Source organism: Pungitius pungitius, chromosome 5, assembly GCF_949316345.1.
Source record: "Pungitius pungitius chromosome 5, fPunPun2.1, whole genome shotgun sequence".
Taxonomy (NCBI): domain Eukaryota; kingdom Metazoa; phylum Chordata; class Actinopteri; order Perciformes; family Gasterosteidae; genus Pungitius; species Pungitius pungitius.
In genome coordinates, this window is record NC_084904.1 from 21,592,109 (window position 1) to 21,613,698 (window position 21,590).

Genomic DNA, 21,590 nt, shown 5'->3' on the forward strand with positions numbered 1-21,590 from the left:
AAGCGGCTTAATTTAGTCTTTCATTTCATCCACACAGTCAAACTGTTCATCTTTGATTATTTTAACAGAAATTAAGAAAAAATGAATTATGATTGAAGCACAAGGTTGTTTTTTATTATTATTTTTGAATAGTTTTGGCCCTAAAAGAATCAAACTGACTAAACGTCATCAATAGAACACTTGTTCTATTTATTATATCCACTAACTAAAACAACTCTTTGCACCTTAATATTCCAGCTCGTTATAAACTGTAAACATTTGAACCTTTTTTTTATGAATTCTTCTCTTCTTATTTTTTACTTTGTGTGTGTATACACACACACACACACACACACACACACACACACACACACACACACACACACACACTTTTAAAGGTGCAGCACACGTTTAGAAAGGACGAAAACACAGATTTAGTCATTGACATTTCTTCATTTATTGAGACTTCATTGCAGCAAACAGCAGACTTTTTTTTTTTTTTTTGGCACATTTTGGTTCTTCGGAAGTGTGTGTTTTTTGTGGAATGTGTGCGTTTGTGTGCGTCACTGAGCTGATGCGCCACAGTTTTCATCTTTCTACGAATCAAAAAACATATGATGATTCCAAAATAAATTCTAACTACCCCCCCCCACCCCACCCCCCACCCCACTTCAAACCACACAAGAGTCAAGTACACCGAGCTCAAACTGAGCTGAACTTCCAGTTCTTGTTTCCTCCCTCCGGCTAAACGGCGGCCTCACTTCTTCTTCATGGCGGCCTCACTTCTTCTTCATGGCGGCGTGCTTCCGGCAGATGGCGACGTACTCCAGGACGTCGTCCCGGGAGCCCATGGCCACGGGGGCCCGCTGGTGGATGCCGTCGGGCTGGATGTCCAGGATGGGCTCCAGGCCGGTGGAGGCCAAGCCGCCCGCCTGCTCCATGATGAAGGCCATGGGGTTGCCTTCGTACAGCAGGCGCAGCTGGGAGGAAGAGGAGGGGAGACGTGACGTCACCGCGGAGACCACATTCCAACATTTTTAGGAAAATTTAGAAAATTTAGAAAAAAAAAGGACCAGCAGCTGAAGAAGTAGTTCACAATTCTTCTAAATCGGTTTAGACCTCAAAACACATTAAAAAAAACTTTTACCACTTTAAAATAATCTACCAATAAATAAGACATCTGAAACTTTTAAATCTGTAGTATTTGCTTCAATTAATATTTTAGGATTTTACTTTCAGTTCAGTAAAGTTAAACTAATATTTTTCCCCAATAAAATAATAAAAAAGCCTTTAATATTACATACTGAGTCTGAATTTGTTTCCTTCTTTTTTAGCATGTGTGTGTGTGTGTGTGTGTTTAAAACAAATGTTGAAAGCGCTCATTTCATTTCTACACCTAAAAAAAAAAAAAAAAAGGAAAAGAAAAAGAAAAGGTGACAACATCAGGTCGCGCAAACCCAGAGGATGTGGAGGGTGAAGAAACGGCGTTGTGACACGTTCTTCGGTTTGCTCTGAAGTTACAAACCCGACAAACCGCTGCTGTTGAACCTGGACCGGGTCGCTGCTGTAGATGCAAATCACACCAACATCGGGGCAGAAATCACCTTTCCTTGGGGGCTCTTCACATTTCCCGGGTACAGGAAGATGCCCCCGTACATCAGCGTCCGGTGGACGTCGGCCACCATGGAGCCGATGTAGCGGGCGCCGTACGGCTCCGTGCCGTCCTGGGGGAACTTCTTCTTCTGCAGGTACTCGGTGACGGCCGGGTCGAAGTGCATGGCGTAGCCCTCGTTCAAGCTGTAGATCTTCCCCCGCGGCTTCATCTTCACGTCCCGGTCGACCAGGATGAACTCGCCGATCGCCTGACAAAAGAAGCAAAGAAGGAAAGACGGGTTGATTATGCCCCGAAGCCCGGTGGGACCTGCCAGAACGAAACGTCACCCCGGGAACCAACACCGACCGGGTCCAGCATGAAGCCGTTGACCCCCTGGCCGGTGGAGATCACCATCATGGTGGCGCTGCCGTAGAGGGCGTAGCCGGCCGCCACCAGCGTCCTGCCGGGCTGCAGCGCGTCCTTCTCACACGGCTCATCGTCCGTGTACTGAGGGGGGGGAGGAGGGGGGGGGGGACATTCATCCATTATTAATCATTTCTAGGAATCAGTTTGCTGCCCGAAAGACGAAGAGTTTGTACCTTTTTGTAGATGGCGAAGATGGTCCCGATGGAGACGAGGCAGTCGATGTTGGAGGAGCCGTCCAGAGGGTCGAAGCACACGATGTACTTCCCCTGGAAGAGAAGGTCACAGAGCGGCGTTCACAGAGCGGATCCCTGGGGAGCCGCGTGAGGCCCGCTGGCAGGAATGTGCCCACGTGGTCGAGCGAGAGACAAACCGAGCGCTCGGAACAACAGACTCCTGAAATCGCAGCCGGCAACCTTTGACCTCGAAGAAGACGAGTCAGGGAAGTGCTTTTAGAGAATTGTTTTAGTTTTGGCTGAACTCCACTGAATGAGATAAGATCCCACGAGGAAAGGATCCTATTTTTAAAAATTTGATTATGTTCAGATGACTTCCTCAAGCTCAGTCCAAACACCTCCCCCCCTCCCTCCCCCCCCCTCACCCTCGTCTCCGGCTCTATGATGATGGCCTTCTCGTTCTCCTCGGACACCAGCACGCAGGACGTGAAGGAGGACTTGATCATGTTGATGATCAGGTCGTTGGACAGGATGTCCAGCTTCTTCACCTGGTCGCCCGTCACGTTGGTGCCGCCGGCGATGCCGTACCTGAGGACAGGTGTGAAAAGAACACACAAAGCTGAACGTTTGATTTTTCTCGACACGCCAACCGACAAAAAGGTTGTTTAAGATTAAGAATCAGCTCAAAAAAATCCTCAGTGTCCTGCTAAGAGGAAGCAAAGAAAACCGCAAGTGATGCATGACTCTGCATTTCTAAACCGTCTGATTGAACCATCATCGAGAACATATTTAGGGAATAAGTCTATTTTTGTAGAAGATACTGAGAAAGAGTACTGCGTTAGAGTTATTATACTAATAATATAATAACAATATGCACAAAATTACATTAAACTGTGAGAGAGAGAAGAACAAAAGAAAATGCATTGATTTCCTAAAGCTGCACGTAAACGACATTAAACATGAGCTTTGAGGAAATAAATAAACGTATAAATCATTATACATCGTCGTATACGTCAAAAGTGGGCGTGCTGCTCTCTGATTGGCTGCTCTGAGAACCAGAATCTCCTGCTCGGCTGCTGCCAGCGTGGATGCCCGAGTCAGAGAGACTTTGGATCAACTTTTTAAAGGGGGGGGGGGTGGTCGATCACTCACAGGTGAGCGATCCCGGCTTTGCGCACGGCACTGGAGATGGCCTTCACCGCCGTGCACAGCGAGTTGAGCAGCGTCGTCAGCTCCCCGGTGCCCTTCGCCTTCCGACCCTCCTCCATCACGAAGCGGGTCATGGTGACCACGTTGGTGTCGAACGCGCCTTGGTCGGACATGGTGGCGTACGCAGAGAGACAGAAGGAGAAGAAGGAGAAGGAGAGAGGGAAGGAGAGAAGGGAGGAGTGCGCGCTGGAGGAAACGCTGCAGGAGTTTTAAGGCTCTGCAACGCGGAACTGGGTTGTTTTTTTTGGGGGGGGGACCAATCCGGAGCTGCAGGAGAGGTGTGGCCCCCGCAGGAAACACGCATGGCGCCCTGTGCAAACCGAGCTGTGGTGAAATGGTGAACGTTGCCCACGGAGGGATGTGACCGGGAGAATGGACTCCAACCGCCGGTTGCGCAACCCGCGCTGCGCAGGAAGAGTTGCGTTGTTTTGTTGTTCTTGCGATAAGACGCATTCACGTTGTTCCTGCTTTTCAACAGGTGAACTTTTCAGACGATTGTGAGGCTCCGTGTATCATTCGTTACTCCGTTTTTCAGTTGATGAACCGAAAACCCCCAAAAGACTCGTTTTTCCGTTTCCGTCGTATTCTTGTTGTTGGTATAAAACCAAAAAACGAGACATACTGACAACTTTTTACTGCGTTAATCCCCTTTGTGATTTTTCCCATAAAACAAAAATACGAAGCGTAGCCGCTTAACCGGAAATACGTTGATTTTCATGGGTCATGTCGTCATGTCATCTTCGGGTCTGGTGCCTCGATGACGTGTCATCTTCGGGTCTGGTGCCTCGATGACGTAGGCTGACAGTCGGCTGACAAAAGCCTCGAAAATCCCATTTTTGCTGGTTACAATAATCGGATTTATCGGATAGTACAGTGTCTGTTCTTGGTAACTTTTGAAACATCTTAGTGAGAAAACGACGAAAAAAAGTCAGAAAACACAACTTTAGCTGCAATTTAAGTTTAATTTCACAAAAATAATTTTAATCTTAATCTGATTTCAATGTAATGTTAGCGAATGCTGGCAAAAGGGATTAATGGAGTAAAAAGTTTGTCTTGTTTTTGATTTCCAATGAAAAACGAAAAAAATCGCCTTTTCGTTTGATGTTTTTTAGGGTAAAAGGAACTTTTACACAGACCAGGTCCTATAGAGATGCAGATGGTTTATTTGTATTTCTGTGTAGATTACAAACACATTTCTCACTTAAATCCTCTTTTGTCTAAACTTCCTTTATTCCTCCCCTTATTATTTTTTTTGTGTATATTTTTTCTATTTAAGTTGGTGAAAAGTCAATGAAACAGAAGTGTTGTAAGCATAAATAAAGATGTCTTTGCACAATCTACCAAATTGTGTACTTTTCTTTACTTCCATTCATCATCTGGGGCTGTTTTTCTTGCTGCAGACCACAATGGCGTCTTTCTGTCTAACGTTTGATGGCCCTTCATTGGGTCAAAAGGTCAGGTCAAATGTAGGAAGGACCAGTATCTTCTGAAATCATCTGAAAAAATCTAAATCTTATAGAAGGCCTTCACCAAAGGAGAAGTCTAATGGAGCGCCTTGGATGTCCACATTGTAGGAGCCAAATATGGGTGTAATGTGGGAACTGTGTTACTCGTTGTGAACACTGGGCGGCGGTCCACTAAGCACTAATGAGGTATTTAGGTTGTGCATTCATGGCGTTTGTCCGGTGTTTGACCGCTAAACCGGATGTTGGAATTCCGCTACGAACTTTTGCCTGGAAACCAAGAATAAAGTGACTTTAAATCATAGCAGTGGACTCTTTTCTAATGTTTCACACCCCGAAACAAACAGCAACGTGCAGAGGGCTCATCAACGCTGCGTCACCCAGGTCAACCCTGAAGGTAGAGACACCTCAGTAGCTAAACAAAGGTTCACTGAGCTCCTATAACATATTTTGATCATTTTATATACATTAATAAAAAAATGTTTTCCTTCACTGTATGTTGTCTTCTTACTGCCCTGATGGCCTAACTATCAAAAAACAAATCTCAATAGACCTAAGTTGTCTTTACTGAAAGTCAGAAAATGTCCAGAATAAAATGGTACGGAGAGACTTATTTTTTTAAAACTGTTAAATTACTGCAGGCTTTGCGGTTTGAATCGATTAGTTTGCTGATGTTAGTTTGAATTTTCTCGCCTAGCCGCCATCTTAACCAAGTCAGACAGTGATGCAGCTCTTCTCTTCTTCATCCTTTTTGGCGCATTGCGCCTTTTACCGTCCCCAAATTATAATTATAAAAGTAAATGAAAACATTTGCCAGAAGGTTCAAGCTGCCTTGTGATGAGGAAGTAGACGACGCACCAGATGAACACTGCATGTGACTACATGTAGATTCAGGCTGATACGTTGGTAAGTTTTCCTGCCCCAACAGGTTCAACCTGATCCTCCGTGGAGTGGCGTGAGGACAAAACCAAAATCTACGTCACTTCACTCCGTCTGATGGAAGCTGAAGTGAAGCACGGAGCTCCTTTTCTACAGACCTGCTGAGGACAGAAGAGAGCTGCTCACTGAGGAAGTTCATGTCTACAAGATCAGTAAGTGGAGCTGTGATTGGTGGAATGACATCATTGATGGTTGTGAACGTGTGATTGTTTAAAGCTGGGAAACAAGATGGCTCCTGTGTGAGCAGGAAGAAGCTGCTGTTAGTCTGAATGATGACACTGTGATGAAGATGAGGAGCTCAATCTGATCTGGGGTCTGTGAGGACTGTTACTGATGAGGAGGGTAAGGTTGTAGACAGAGGGGCACTAGGACCCAGTCACTTTTAGTCACTTTTTAGAGTGTTTGAATGTGTTTGTTTTCTTTAGTGTTCAGTTTTTCTCTCGTTGATCACCAGGTTTAGTCAACCTTTTACTAACTGATCACATGGTGAAGTGAACAACCCTTTCCCATGTTACCATAGTAACCACCGTGTCTCCTATCAGGACAGCTACATGTCATCTTACTGGTCTGTGTTTTACTGACTTCTGGACTCTGAAGGAGATCGAAATGAGAAACGGCACAGCTCCATCTGCTGGAAGATGATGATAATTTTCATCTTGTAAAACATGTATCTCTGAAATATTGAGAGAAAAATAAATGGTCCTTTGCAAAGAAACACAGCATTTGCTGCCTTGCATGCATCTTCAACATATAGGTTTTAATGCTGTTATTGCTCAGCCTTTCATTCTCAGTAATTATTCATGATAAGTTGCCCAAATCGCTTTCTTTGATGGACCCAAACAGCCGTGAATAATCAAGGTCAGTGTTTCCTGAGGTTTGCAGCTTTGGGTGCGTACTTAGAAATGAAAAAGTTTGTCCGTGTTGTAAAAACTGCAATGATATCATGTCATAGTGAGCAGAGGTCTTGTAATGATACCTGTTCACAACATGTCAGGGTGACCATGGTGAAGGATTAGAGAGGGTGTCCCAGGAACCCAACCCAGTCTCCAAAAAAAGCGTGAAATGGCTACGTTGGTCCACCGTGATAAACGTAGTCATGTCACGTTTTCCCCCAGAATAACGTTACTATGTTACGTTTCTTTTGGCCCATTCATTTACATTGCTTTGCAAATAGGTCACGTGACTATCAAGTTTCCCGTTAGCGAAAAGAAAATCATGGCGGACGGTCAGCATATTATCCGTGAAAAACACAATATTTTAAGAAAGCATCAGCATTTGTATGCATTTCGATGGCATTTCTAGCGAGAAGTATGCGCTATTCTTTCATAATCTTCTATCAGAGACTGTAGAAGACCTTCCGTTTATTCGTTTCTGCGAAGATTTGAGTGTCCCTTTGGGAAAGCGTGGCTACGCAACGCCTTAAACGGCGCACTATTAAAAAAAAATCTTTCAATGAAAGAATGCATAATTCCCGGGGGCTCGAATGCTAGACGCTTAGCGCGTCTGTGTCTCTTTCAAAACATTACGTCTTGTTTACATGGGAAAGGGGGCGGGGCTTCACCCTCAGAGCGGAGCGTCGTTTCTTGCTCCATACGTCTCCTACTTTTACTGGCTATTTGTTCTGCTTTACTCAATAAAAGTAAAATCTTTACATATATACTGTCCACACACTAGGCTAACATAACGGAGACTTCCAGGCTTCGTGCTTTATGCTTTATGGGGATAAAGCCCCTGTAAGTAGATTTTTCCCAAGCGAAACTGAGTTTCTTCTTTTTTTGTGTGTCCTATACAAATATCAAAATATATATACTGATTTTCACATCCAAACACACTCACTTATGTTCCCTTGTATCATGACAACAATACATTTCAAAATAAACCTTTTGCTTTCATAAATATGACAGTTTTAGTGTGTAAATGCCCAGCAGTGTACGGTCCAGGGGCCCCAACTTGCTCTATGGAGCTAGCGGTCGGCGGCCGGACTTGCACCCGCACAACTTCACAACAACCGGGAGTTCTACGCGCGTCATTGACTTAGGAGGCTGTGATTGGCAGTCGGGACCGGAGCTGTCAAAGAGCTGGACAAATCAAAATTGCACATAATTCGGGATGTCACGGGACGGTTGGCAGCCCTACCCCCAGGAATTATGCATTCTTTCATTGAAAACTCATAAAAATAAGGCAATTTATGTTTTAAAAGTCATAATGTGATTCGAGTGCTTTGTGTTTGTTTTGTTTGGCGATTAGTGGCTTTAAGGCTGAACGCTTCTTTACTGTAACGCCCCCACTGGAAGTGCTTTTTTTTTAATAATGCGCCGTATATTGTGTTTTCACAGATAATATGCCGACCGTCCGCCATTATTTTCTTTCCGCTAACGGGAAACTTGATAGTCACGTGACCTATTTGCAAAGCAATGTAAATGAATGGGCCAAAAGAAACGTAACCTAGTAACGCTATTTTGGGGGGAAACGTAACACGACTACGTTTATTACGGTGGACCAACGTAGCCATTTCACGCTTTTTTTGGAGACTGGGTTGCAGGAACAGGGCCCTGGTCTGAACACTGGCAACACAGTTGCTGCTGTGAAGTGAACACAAACACACATGTGTAGGGAAACCAGTTGGTGTAGAAACCAGTAGGGACATAATAACTGGGAAAGCTGTGGATGAAGTGATGTAAACCCACAGTTAGATGCAGACGTTATTGCTCATTGTTCAGTATTGTCAGTGTGCTGATATTTCTTTCTGATTTATTGTAGGACGACTCTCTCTCTCTCTCTCTTTCTCTCTCTCTCTCTCTCTCTCTCTCTCTCTCACACTCACACACAGAATTATTACACAACCACACCTGCAATAATGCTCTGTAGTCTGATCGATGCATCACTGTTGTCACACGTCCCCAAGTTACAGATACAGTCCTTTAGCCTTTAACCCTCATTACAGGGTGAGCATTTAAAATGACGTCTCTTGACATGTTAATGGTCTAAAGAAGGTCTTTCTAAAGAAGTCAAAACAGATGACAACAACACAAAGTGTTCTGTAAGAGTTTTAGTGTTGAGGTGAATGAGCTCTGTTTATTTGATGAAGATAAAGAATGTGTGAGCTCTCCCAGCAGGTTGGTGTGAAGGTGTGAAGGTGTGAACTGAGGTGTGGTATGAGTTAGAGTTGCCTAGCAACCCGACTCGATCCTGAACCGGGACCTGAACCAAGCTGTGTGTCCATGGAGCGGTACGAGTCTATGGAGGATGTTACAAACTGCAAAGATGGACGCCGCACTGTTGATGCAAGGTGAGGGTCTCAGGCTGATGATGAGGTGTTTCTATCAGACTCCACGTCCCAACGTCTTTGATTCACTGACTCTGGTTCTACGTGTGTAACCAGGATCCCTCAGAGACCTGGACCTGGATATGGACCTGATCCTGAACCTGGTCCTGGATCAGGACCTGAACCAAGCTGTGTGTCCTTGAAGAGTAACCAGTCCATGGAGAATCGTATATTCTTCAAAGATGGCCGTCCCTCTGTTGATGCAAGGTGAGGGTCTCAGGCTGATGATGAGGTGTTTCTATCAGACTCTCTGGGTTCTGGGTTTTTTGCTCCAGGGCCCTTCAGCAGTGTCCAGTGAGGGAGGGAGAGCTTCATGGAGGGCTTGGTGAGACCTGTTGGGACTAAACCACACTGAAGAAAACAGTGAGCTGAAAGACTGAGCTGTTGATTCTCAGTGGGACCAGCAGGACCAGTAGACCTGGACCACTACAGGGAGTCATGTGGTCCACATCCAGACATCACATCATGGGCTTTTACCTTGTTCCCCCACTGGTGGACAAAACTGCACAATGAGGAGTGAACATTTGTAAACATTATGAGGGTGATATATAAAGTCCCATTTACCAGTGTTTCATCCTGCACCTTGATGCTCATTTATGAAGCAGGTGTTGGATGAAGAAGCTCTGATATGGAGACGGGCCAATTCCTCAGGGTGAAGCCTGCATGGTGCTGGACCCCCCAGTGCCAGACAAATTATCCTTTTTTATCTGCTAAAATCAGTTTAGATGAAAAATGTTACCAGCCTTTAAAATGTTTCTATAATTAACTTGACCTGTTTCCAGGATCTTTTCCAGTCTTGTTTGTTTTGTGCACTTTATTTTAGAAAGATAGTCAAGCGGCACTTTATCACTTATCCTGGATTTCTTTATTCTACTTTTGTGCAATAAACCCCCTGTTCTGTATGTATTTAAGTGTGAGTCATAAACTGTAAACATTCTCAGATGTATAAACAATGTGAGCTACTTCCTCCACAGAGAGGATCATTTTATGGTACGAATACAATGTGAGCTGATGCTTCATGATTAAATGATGATGTAATCTTAGTGTTTCTTTCAGTTCACATCAGCAGAGAAGAAAGTCTCCTGAACCCAGCTGTGTGTCCATGAAGAGTGATCAATCTAAAGATTATCCTTTAAACTTCAAAGATGGACGTCATTCTCATGGCCCAAAGTAAGTTCTCAAACAGATGAAACAGATGAAGAATTGTTCAAGTACTCGATAATGAATTACAGAAATGTTCACGCATTGTTTAAGTTTTTCAATAACGATCAATCATAACAGAACTCATTATCTTTATCTAAATGGTTTTATAAGACTTTGTATCAGATGCAGAGTTGTTTTTGTGACCCACTGCGTCAGGAGGGTGGTGCAGGAAGAGACAGGACTCAGACACAGAGTTACAAGTGTTCTTTAATGAATCCAAAATAAGTGGCACAGGGACGAGGGACAAACACCAACAACATGCACACAAGCAAACAATGACGCAACAAGGGACACAAGACGCACAGGGCTTAAATACACAGGGGAGGTGCAGGTGATTGGACACAGGTGGAAACAATCATCCACACTGCACACAATCACCGGGGAAGACAGGTCAAGGCAGGAAGTGAAGTTAACCCAGGAACACGAGACATGAAACTACAAAGTAAAACAGAAAGAAAACCCAAACCGTGACACACAGTGTAAGAACTAAAAACAGATTAAACTGAAAACTGTCACGCAACTAATAAACTGTCCGTCATCGACAGTCTTCAGCATCTGGTTTTCATGATGATCAATCATGACAGAAGCCAATATCTTTAACTGTTTGTTAATGGTTCCTCCACAGAGAGGAATTTGGGACGATCTCAGTGCAGTTTCTGAGGAGAATGAAGCAGGAGGAGCTGGCTGAGCGTCTGCAGAGCAGTAAGATGGTTTCTCTAAAGACTTACCATGATGATGAATGAGACCTTCACTAATGTCTCAAGAGATGGACAGAATATATTCATAGTCATTCTCTGAGGAAAGGACATGTTGAAATCTATTCTTTGACTCATTGATCTTCTTTGTTGTCTTCATTCAGAACTCAAATCCAACCTGAAGAAGAAGTTCCAGTGTGTGTTTGAGGGCATCGCTAAAGCAGGAAACCCAAGCATTCTGAATGAGATCTACACAGAGCTCTACATCACAGAGGGAGGGACTGCAGAGGTCAATGAAGAACATGAGGTCAGACAGATTGAAACAGCATCCAGGAAACCAGCCGGACCAGAAACAACCATCAGACAAGAAGACCTCTTCAAAGCCTCAGCTGGAGGAGAGGAACCAATCAGAACAGTGATGACTAAGGGAGTGGCTGGCATTGGGAAAACAGTCTTAACACAGAAGTTCACTCTGGACTGGGCTGAAGACAAAGACCACCAGGACATACAGTTCACATTTCCATTCACCTTCAGAGAGCTGAATGTGCTGAAGAAGAAGTTCAGCTTGGTGGGACTTGTTCATCACTTCTTCAGTGAAGCCAGAGCAGCAGGAATCTGCAGGTTTGAAGAGTTCCAGGTTGTGTTCATCTTTGACGGCCTGGATGAGTGTCGACTTCCTCTGGACTTCCACAACAATGAGATCCTGACTGATGTCACAGAGACCTCCTCAGTGGATGTGCTCCTCACAAACCTCATCAGGGGGAAGCTGCTTCCCTCCGCTCACCTCTGGATAACCACACGACCTGCAGCAGCCAATCAGATCCCTCCTGAGTGTGTTGGCATGGTGACAGAGGTCAGAGGGTTCACTGACCCCCAGAAGGAGGAGTACTTCAGGAAGAGGTTCAGAGATGAGGAGCAGGCCTGCAGGATCATCTCTCACATCAAGACCTCAAGAAGCCTCCACATCATGTGCCACATCCCAGTCTTCTGCTGGATCACTGCTACAGTTCTGGAAGTGGAGTTGAAGACCAGAGAGGGAGGAGAGCTGCCCAAGACCCTGACTGAGATGTACATCCACTTCCTGGTGGTTCAGTCCAAAGTGAAGAAGGTCAAGTACGATGGAGGAGCTGAGACGGATCCACACTGGAGTCCAGAGAGCAGGAAGATGATCGAGTCTCTGGGAAAACTGGCCTTTGATCAGCTGCAGAAAGGCCACCTGATCTTCTATGAATCCGACCTGACAGAGTGTGGCATCGATATCAAAGCAGCCTCAGTGTGCTCAGGAGTGTTCACTCAGATCTTTAGAGAGGAGAGCGGACTGTACCAGGACAAGGTGTTCTGCTTCGTACATCTGAGTGTTCAGGAGTTTCTGGCTGCTCTTCATGTCCATCTGACCTTCATCAGCTCTCGTGTCAATCTGCTGTTAGGAAAAAAAGAGAGAAACAAACCAAAACGTCTCTACCAGAGTGCTGTGGACCAGGCCTTACAGAGTCCTAATGGACACCTGGACTTGTTCCTCCGCTTCCTCCTGGGTCTTTCCCTGAAGACCAATCAGACTCTCCTACAAGGTCTGCTGACACAGACAGGAAGTCTCTCACTCAGCAATCAGAGAACAGTGCAGTACATCAAGGAGAAGATCAGTGAGAATGTGTCTCCAGAGAAAAGCATCAATCTGTTCCACTGTCTGAATGAACTAAATGATGTTTCTCTAGTGGAGGAGATCCAACTGTCCATTAGTTCAGGACGTCTCTCCACAGATGAACTGTCTCCTGCTCAGTGGTCAGCTCTGGTCTTCATCTTACTGTCATCAGAAGAAGATCTGGAGGTGTTTGACCTGAAGAAATACTCTGCTTCAGAGGAGGCTCTTCTGAGGCTGCTGCCAGTGGTCAAAGCCTCCAACAAAGCTCTGTAAGTACAGAGAGTTTGATTCATACATCAGAACTTCAACATGATGCCATCTTTTCTACTAATTGTTCAGATTCTCTTCATTGTTGTCTCTTCAGACTGAGTGGTAGTAACCTCTCACAGAAAAGCTGTACAAACAGCCCAGTGACGTGCGGTCACTGGAGGCAGTGCCTCCCCTATGTCATCATGAAATGTAAAAAAAAAGATTAAAAAAGAACATATATATATATTTTTTTTAAATTACTATTTTCAAAGTTGTATCACATGTCCTGACACGCCATAGCCTGGGTCCTGTATTTCATGTATTTTAGTCTTGTTAATTTGACATAACGTCGCAGTGAATATGCGGTGAGGAGGCAGCTGGACTGTGCGCCTCCCTTCCTGCTTTTCACTGCTGGAGGCTGAGTCAGTACCTCCGTCTCCCTGAAGGGGGCGTGTTGAGCACACAGCCTGCTTCTGCTGTTGTTTATCTTCAAGTATTACAGACAGATGGCATTGTTAGCATGTGCTAGCTAAAACAGTCAAGTAGCAAACGTATAATATTTAAGCAATAATGTACGAAAGGCTGTACTTTATCGTAAATAATGTACTGTTCAAGGGTGTTGTTGGCAAACGTTATTGCTTTTAAATAACGTTTTATGTCACTTTGTCCGTGACATAGTAAACAGCTGCCTTACAGTACAACACAAGTTGTAGACACTAAACGTTGTGTCTCGCATTTCATCAGCCTACAGAACGTTTCTATTCAACAGACCAACAATATTGGGAACTTCACATGTGGTAGCCTAGCACCAGAAGTTGGTTGATGATTAGCAAGGAGATTGACATTAGTTTGTACATTCCAGGTCTCCTTGCAAGATGTCTCATTCATTAACAGTATGGAATGCCGTTTTATTTAAAATTAAATAAATGAATAAATACATAAATAAATGAAATATGCATTTGAAATATATCGTGAAATAAATAAATGAGGCAATAAACGTAAATGTTAAATACTTTTAATTATTTCATGGTACTTTTATTTTATAAGTACACATTTTTTTTATTTCATAATGGCACTTTATTTCATAATGGCACTTTATTTCATAATGGCACTGTATTTCATAATGGCACTGTATTTCATAATGTTATTTTGATCACCGCACTGAAACAGGTGCATAATGGCTCAATTCAGTACACCCCGTGACTCTCAACCAATCAGAACACTTGATTTCATGGACCCGTATTATGAAAGAATACATGATATGGGATATGAAACATAACCAGTAGTCAATGTGCAAGCAGCCAGTTGAATGGTGAATTTATGCCACTTTGTTGAATTAGTAAATCTGACTTTGAAAGAGTCAGTGCCTCCACCCACCAACCTCACCACACGTCACTGAAACAGCCGGAAAAATAGTAAGAAAAAGAATGTCTGATTGACGGTTCACTACCTTGGTTTTCTCTTTATCGGCCCTCTCTACTTCCACTTAATTCTGTCATTTCTTGATACAAACCTCAGCCCCGTCTTCCCTCTCCTCCAGCTGAGAGCAAGGACACCTCATCATCAGTTAGTGGGCATAATGTTTCCACCCAGGGCAACATAGAGCAAAATAATTTATATACACTGAACAAATTGATTTTGCTCCTACTGATTGTTTTACTTCAGACTCATCATCAAAGAGCATTTAATTTTAACATGAATGTTAAATTTCTTCTTGTTGGTTATTTCTTCAGACTGAGTGGCTGTAACCTCTCACAGAGAAGCTGTGAAGCTCTGTCCTCAGTCCTCAGCTCCCAGTCCTCTAGTCTGAGAGATCTGGATCTGAGTAACAACAACCTGCAGGATTCAGGAGTGAAGCTTCTGTCTGCTGGACTGAAGAGTCCACACTGTGACCTGGAGACTCTCAGGTCAGGATTCAATCAATGTTTTTATTTACATCAATGCTACATATACGATTCTTTCTGCTTGAACAATTTAAATCCAATATATATTTCAAATATTTACATTAACATGTAACAAACGTTTATTTATAACATCATTTTACAACTAGACATTTTGGAGCTCACTTATAGTTATCAGAAATGTTATTAAATTGATGATGTACGTTAGTGGGTGTTTGGTCGAGGCAGAAAACAAGTCAGTAACAATGATCATGTGACCCCTCAGTATCTGACAGTATCTCAGTACTGCAGTGACCTTCCAGCCCTCACAGCTCCCTCACATCATGTGACATGTGTGTTGTTTTGTGTCTGCCAAATAGAAATATTTGAAATCAGTCATATTTATCAGTAAAGTCATCAGATTGTTGATTGTTGTACATTACTGAGTGTTTGGTTGTGACTGGAAACCAGTAAGTACCAATTTTAAGGTGACCCTCAGTAGCCGACAGTATCTCTAGTACTGCAGTGACCTTCCAGCCCTCACACACTTCCGCAAAAATTTATAATAATTGATTGATATGTGCATTAAAAAGTATTTGTAAATCTTTCTGTGTGGATTTGTAAATCGAATACATTTGTGAATCTTCCGTTTTGCATTTGTGCATTTGTTCTGTATGCATTTGCAATTATTCTGACTGATCTGACCCCCATAATCACATCTCCATTTTCATGTGTGTTGTTTTGTGTCTGCAGGCTGTCAGGCTGTCTGATCACAAATGAAGGCGTTGCTTCTGTGGCCTCAGCTCTGAGCTCCAACCCCTCCAACCTGAGAGATCTGGACCTGAGTAACAACGACCTGCAGGATTCAGGAGTGAAGCTGCTGTCTGTTGGACTGAAGAGTCCACACTGTGACCTGGAGACTCTCAGGTCAGGATTTAATGTTTTATTTACATCAATGCTACATATACAATTCTTTCTGCTTGAACAATTTAAATCAAATATATACATATATAAATTTGAAATATTTCCATTAACATGTTGTAGAGCAGGGGCTCTTAAACGTTTTAACCTCGGTTTCCAACTTTTTAAGTACAAAATAGCCTCGGGTCCATTCAAATATTAACACTGTATTGGATTAACTAAATAATAATCATTTGAAAGGCCTGAGCCATGTATTACATTAATTACATGGAGTAATACAATATTAAATAAAATGTATAGAAAATCAAATAAAGTGCAAATGAAAATATTCTGCATCTGTAGCCCAATTTCCATTCTTTTAAAAATTCATGCGGCAAACGGGTACAAATGGAAAGTGTTTTGCGGCCCTCTAGGTGGAGCTCGTGGCCCAATCGGGGGCCGCGGCCCTATGGTTGAGAATCACAGTTGTAGAGTTTATTTTGAACATTTTGAACAATTTATACATTATACCACTATACATTTTGGAGCTCACTCATAGTCATTTAGCTGACGCTTTTATCCAAAGCGACTTACAATAAGTGCATTTCCACATAGAGATACAAACTCAGAAGAACAAGTAACAAGAAAGTACAATTTTCATCAAATAAGCAGTTTCAAAACATGTTATAGAAGAGTGCCATTATAAGTACAATTTAAGTTCTACGATTTGTTAGTGCTACGGTTTGTTAGTGTTTTACACAAGGTAGTTATCATTCATAGTTATCAGAAATGTTATTAAATTGATGATGTACATTAGTGGGTGTTTGGTCGAGACTAAAAAAACAAGTCAGTAACAATGATCATGTGACCCCTCAGTAGCCGACAGTATCTCAGTCCTGCAGTGACCTTCCAGCCCTCACAGCTCCCTCACATCATGTGACATGTGTGTTGTTGTGTGTCTGCAGGCTGTCAGGCTGTCTGATCACAGAGGAAGGCTTTGCTTCTGTGGCCTCAGCTCTGAGCTCCAACCCCTCCCACCTGAGAGAGCTGGACCTGAGCTACAACCATCCAGGAGACTCAGGAGTGAAGCTGCTTTCTGCTGGACTGAAGGATCCACACTGGAGACTGGAGACTCTCAGGTATGAAGAGGCTGCAGCCACAGACCATCAGTCTGGTAGAGGAGGGAGAGCTGGAAACCTTTTCTCTGTCCCACTGTCAGTCTGGTTAATGTGACCCTGAGACACCAAGCTGACCTCAAACTACCAGAGACTCATCAAACTGTTTGTGTCCCACATCAGAACATCAATACAGACAGAAGTAGTGAGGAACAGTAGCCAAGATGAACCTAAACAGGGAGGAAGGTGATGAAAGGCTTGTTTCTCTGGAGCCGTGTCTTGTTTCCACATTATAAGAGAGGACAGTGGTGAATCCTGACACGTTGATGACATCATGGAGGGTTGATGTGAGTCAACGTCGTCATGCTGCAGGTTTGTGAGTCAAACAACACTTGGATGTTTAGATGATTGTGGTGTACTATTTAATACGTGCATTAAAGTTGTCCCTGAAGACTTGCCGTTGTTAGTTTGTGGGTATTCTGCGCATGTCGGAAGTAAGGAAAAACGAGCAATTTTCCCTCATGCCGAGCCTCGTGTCTTGTGTCCTGACATCTCCTATTAAACAGTTAAACGCGTGCCTCATCTAGTTATTTAGTACACCACAATGATCGTCATCTGCCTCCACTGTGTGTTGTCCTTTAGTCCAGACGTTATTATTAAAATACCAACCTTCAAGGAAACAATCTGTTCAAAGTGTCTTGATGGATCCTCACAGCAGTTGTTTGGTGTTTTAAAGGAGTTTATGTGGATTTAGTGCTTTGCACTGAGAGACAGTTCCATGGAAGATACGAGTGGTCAGTGGTGGCTGCTCCATTGAGGGCATTGGGGCGTGGCCCCCCCTTGAGTGATGGTAAAAAATGCATATGTGCATATATGATTTTTGATTATATTAAAAATACATTTTACAAATAGTCAATATTTGTGTTTTTGAAACATGGATTATATACCTGATAATATTTGTAAATTAAGATTTGCGCAAATTGGATACTTTTCCTGCTCTCATCCTCTCTGCTTGTCTGCATGAATCAGATGTTTCAGTTCGGGTCCCAAAGGGTCTAAGAAGCAGTCAACCAATCACTGATGAAGTTAATGAGTGACATTATAACTTCAGCGTCCTAAAATACATTGAGATTTGGGCCCTTCGTCTCCCTGCGGTGCCTCGTCAAGGCGAGTCTAAGGTCTCAAGTCTCACCCATTTAGCGACATTACAACGGCGAGCAGTGTCCCTCCAACAAGACCAGACCCGACCTCGGTACATTTCCTGTTTGGTTCAGTCTCAGTGTTTCCATCAGAAGCTGCTTTCATCCAACAAGCTGTGATGAAGACACAGTTCACTTCCTGCTGAGAAGCAACCAGCAGACCCACTGAGTCAGAAGAAGAGCATTTATCAGCTAGACACAGACAGCTTGTGTTGATGACTTATTCTTTCAGATTTTTTATATTCTAGTTAGTATTAAATAATCAATTATGAACAAGTTTGTGATACTTTTGATTTCTCACAAGGACATTATCCATAAAATTCCACCACAATAGTAATAGAGGATGAATGAGTGAACATAATGAGCTGTGGTCATCAGCCAATCAGAAGAAGCTCCACTGCAGTAGAAGAAGAAGAGGTGGTCCATGTGGACATGAAGGACAAAGCAGTGTGTATGAGAGTGATGTGATGTCCATGTCTCATGCTGCTCCTCCTTTCAGGGTGGAGCCTGCTGGAGTCCGATGGTTGAGACCAGGTCTGAGGAAGTGTAAGTGAGCTTTGTTGTAAAATGTCCTTTATAATCCGCTTGTTTGTGTGAAAATGAAGTTGTAAATCTTCAATTATGAGCATCTTCTTTTAAATTAAAGACCAAACCGAATATACAATCTTTATACCCTTGTATTTGAGTAAAGTGCATAATCCATATATATCCCAGATCAATATTTCATTTAACACTGTGTGTTCTTGAAGTTGTTTGAGTTGCTCAAAAGAGGAGGAATAACCTTTAAGGTTCCTTGTTGGCCCCCAACGTTTCTCCCACATTCACAACATTTCACTGTCACCTGATTCTCTTTGACACATTGAGGAGTTACTTCATACATTTCCTTTAGCCTTTAATAAACTAATTAATTACCCCTCATAGTTAAACCCAAATTGCTTGTTGAGTTAAATTCTTTCAGATCAGTCACTCATGCTTCATTCCAACAGCTTTCATTCATTTTGACTAAACAGATTAAACACTTCTTTGATAATTGTGTGTTGTTTGTAACCCTGTTTTTGAAACTATGATCCCTAATTACATCGACACATATTCTGTGTGCTGGTGTTCGTTTGTAGTCTCACAATAATAGTTTATCAATAATAAACCCATTTATAAACTAACTTTCTTTATTTGTTCATCCTAATGTTGATGATTAATAACTGCAGCTGTTTTGTGTCTTGTTCTCTCATCAGATTCCTGTGAACTCACAATCGACACAAACACAGTAAACAGAAGACTCAAACTGTCTGACAACAACAGGAAGGTGACACGTGTGAAGGAGGTTCAGTCATATCCTGATCATCCAGACAGATTTGACTACTGGCCTCAGCTGCTGTGTAGAACTGGTCTGACTGGTCGCTGTTACTGGGAGGTCGAGTGGAGAAGAGGAGTTGATGTATCAGTGAGTTACAGAGGAATCAGGAGGAAAGGAAACAGTGATGCCTGTTTGTTTGGATACAATGATCAGTCCTGGAGTCTGAGACGCTCTGATAAAGGTTACTATGTCTGTCACAATAAGACAGAAACACCCATCACCTCCTCCTCCTCCTCCTCTGGTAGAGCAGCAGTGTATGTGGACTGTCCTGCTGGCTCTCTGTCCTTCTACAGAGTCTCCTCTGACACACTGATCCACCTCCACACCTTCAGCACCACATTCACTGAACCTCTTTATCCTGGGTTCTTTCTCTGTCCTGGTTCCTCAGTGTCTGTGTGTCCTCTGCAGGACGGAGAGTCTCCTCCTGGTGGAGAACCTTCCTCTCTGCAGGAGGGAGAGTCTCCTCCTGGTGGAGAACCTTCCTCTCTGCTCACCACATAGTTCAGTCTGTACATGATGTTGATGAAGGTGATGTTTTTTTCAAGAACCATTTGTAATGACAAATATAAGGGAAATATAAATGTATAATTCTTTTTGAGCAAATTTTCCAATCTCTCAAAATCTGTTCAGTGAAATCAAATATAATTTGACATAATCAGGTTTGTTCTGAAAAAGAACCTTTTAAAAGCTTCAGTTAACCTCTGAAGAAAAGATTTAATGACAGATATCAGCTACTATCAGGTTTTTATTAACTATATTATAATCACTTCATGTGTTACTTTGGGTTAACAGGAATATATTTGTATCTTTCTAATGTTAATAAATTACTTTCATTGGAAACTGTGTCATTAACGTATTTAAACACCAAGTATTTAATGAGCAGTGTTCTGCTCGTCGCATCGTGTCATGAACTCTTCTTCCTTCAAAGTGAAGCATTCTGGGAAAGTGAATGTGTTTCTTCAACATTAAACATGTGACGTCAGACTGATGGAACGAGGCCTCAGTGGGATTCGATCCCATGGAATCAAAGTGCTTTTTATTGTCAAGATCCAAACAAACATCACATTCATAATAATAATTTGGGAGCAAATGTTTAATTTCCAAAGTGATGACCTTTAACCTCACAGCATCTATTTAAGAAAGTTCTCCCAAGCTTCAAATCCAGCAGGAATCTGAAGGTGTCAGAGTGAATTCTTCATTGCAACATCAAATAAAATAGATTCAATCAATCGTTCAGTTTGTCTAAAATACTTGAGACATGAAATAAATATGAAGCAGCATCTCACAGTCAGAATGCTCCACATGAACTTCAGATGGTTATTTAAATAAAACAGGTAAAGGTAGGTTCTAGTTTACCTGTAATATTGGACTCACCTGAGCAGAAAGGAGACTTTAATCCTCCTTTTCAACAGCTTCATGTGCTTCTAATGATGCAAGAGAACACCAGCTGCTCCTCAGGATGGAGGAGTGATGTGTAACTGACATTAAACTGGTTTGGAAGGGGGGGCACACAATATTAAAGAAACAGATACAAAAAGAGTTTGTATTTAATTGATCCTCAACGAGTTTAAGTAGTTTTTTGTTTTAAGAAAACACTTTTACCAAAATCAAGCTTTTCATTTACAATCAATAATCTATTTTTCTTCCATAACGCCTTATTTCAGCCTCGTTTATTTTAGTACTTTGTGTGTTTGTAGATTTCTCCTAAATTCACAAAAGTGATTCCGTTAGATAATGTCTCATTCGCACATTTAAACATGACATTTCAGAACTTGATTTGAACTTTAAGTATAATATGATTATCAGTGATTCCAGTAACACGTTATTGTAATCTGACCTCTGTTCCAGTAACGATTAATCTAACTCGTTAGTTCGTCCAAACCAGTAATCAGATTAAAGTTACTTGTCAAAGTCACTTTGCGTTACTACTTTGTCATTAATAGTAAAATATATATTTGATTCCTTGCGTCTCTGGGAGTGAAGCCACGTAGATGCGACAATAAAGTCACGTTTTCAGCATGAAGGTCACGTGTCCAAACACAGACCCACCACGCAGCGACACAAACAACAAGGGAGGAGGATTTTTTTCCGGGGTGCTACGCTGGAAGGGAGGCGTGGACCGGGAGGTGGCAGAGGGAAGTGACGTAGCAGGAAGCGAGTCAGGCGAGATGGAAGTAGGTGGCGGGAAAGATAGAGAGTGGGAGACCGTGCGGAAAAAGAAACGTCCAAAGATCCAAAGTGACCAATC

The 21,590-nt window shown here is 42.7% G+C and overlaps 2 protein-coding genes across 3 annotated transcripts; one reads left to right on the forward strand and one right to left on the reverse strand.

Annotated features, from left to right (window-relative positions):
• Positions 1 to 426: 426 nt before the first annotated feature.
• fbp1a (fructose-1,6-bisphosphatase 1a) lies at positions 427 to 3,661 on the reverse strand. Its single transcript, XM_037482371.2, has 6 exons — positions 3,325 to 3,661; positions 2,598 to 2,760; positions 2,173 to 2,265; positions 1,940 to 2,080; positions 1,584 to 1,841; positions 427 to 959 (listed from the first exon to the last, which is right to left on the reverse strand). Exons 1-6 carry the CDS (start codon positions 3,492 to 3,494, stop codon positions 759 to 761), a joined length of 1,026 nt encoding a protein of 341 aa, XP_037338268.2. The 5' UTR covers positions 3,495 to 3,661; the 3' UTR covers positions 427 to 758.
• Positions 3,662 to 5,824: 2,163 nt separating this feature from the next.
• Positions 5,825 to 20,566, forward strand: LOC119225145 (NLR family CARD domain-containing protein 3-like). 2 transcript variants are annotated; one of them, XM_062562543.1, is made up of 11 exons: positions 5,825 to 5,935; positions 8,897 to 9,072; positions 9,166 to 9,315; positions 10,165 to 10,278; positions 10,937 to 11,013; positions 11,171 to 12,914; positions 14,628 to 14,801; positions 15,528 to 15,701; positions 16,640 to 16,813; positions 18,488 to 18,534; positions 19,221 to 20,566. In XM_062562543.1, the coding sequence occupies exons 2-11, from the start codon at positions 9,005 to 9,007 to the stop codon at positions 19,841 to 19,843; spliced, it is 3,345 nt and encodes a 1,114-aa protein (XP_062418527.1). In that variant the 5' UTR covers positions 5,825 to 5,935; positions 8,897 to 9,004; the 3' UTR covers positions 19,844 to 20,566. The 2 variants fall into 2 exon arrangements, with proteins under 2 accessions (XP_062418527.1, XP_062418528.1); XM_062562544.1 differs by lacking the exon at positions 15,528 to 15,701.
• The last annotated feature ends 1,024 nt before the right edge of the window (positions 20,567 to 21,590 follow it).

What these genes read in the sequence shown, in the direction of transcription:
- fbp1a (XM_037482371.2), bottom strand. Translation starts at nt 3,494, where the DNA reads ATGTCCGACCAAGGCGCGTTCGACACCAACGTGGTCACCATGACCCGC. An exon ending in TCTTCGCCATCTACAAAAAG is followed by an intron (nt 2,081 to 2,172) that starts GTACAAACTCTT and finishes CCCCCCCCTCAG; the next exon opens with TACACGGACGATGAGCCGTG. An exon ending in ACGGCTTCATGCTGGACCCG is followed by an intron (nt 1,842 to 1,939) that starts GTCGGTGTTGGT and finishes TTCTTTTGTCAG; the next exon opens with GCGATCGGCGAGTTCATCCT.
- LOC119225145 (XM_062562543.1), top strand. Translation starts at nt 9,005, where the DNA reads ATGGAGCGGTACGAGTCTATGGAGGATGTTACAAACTGCAAAGATGGA. An exon ending in TGGAGACTGGAGACTCTCAG is followed by an intron (nt 16,814 to 18,487) that starts GTATGAAGAGGC and finishes TCCTCCTTTCAG; the next exon opens with GGTGGAGCCTGCTGGAGTCC. An exon ending in GAGACCAGGTCTGAGGAAGT is followed by an intron (nt 18,535 to 19,220) that starts GTAAGTGAGCTT and finishes TTCTCTCATCAG; the next exon opens with ATTCCTGTGAACTCACAATC.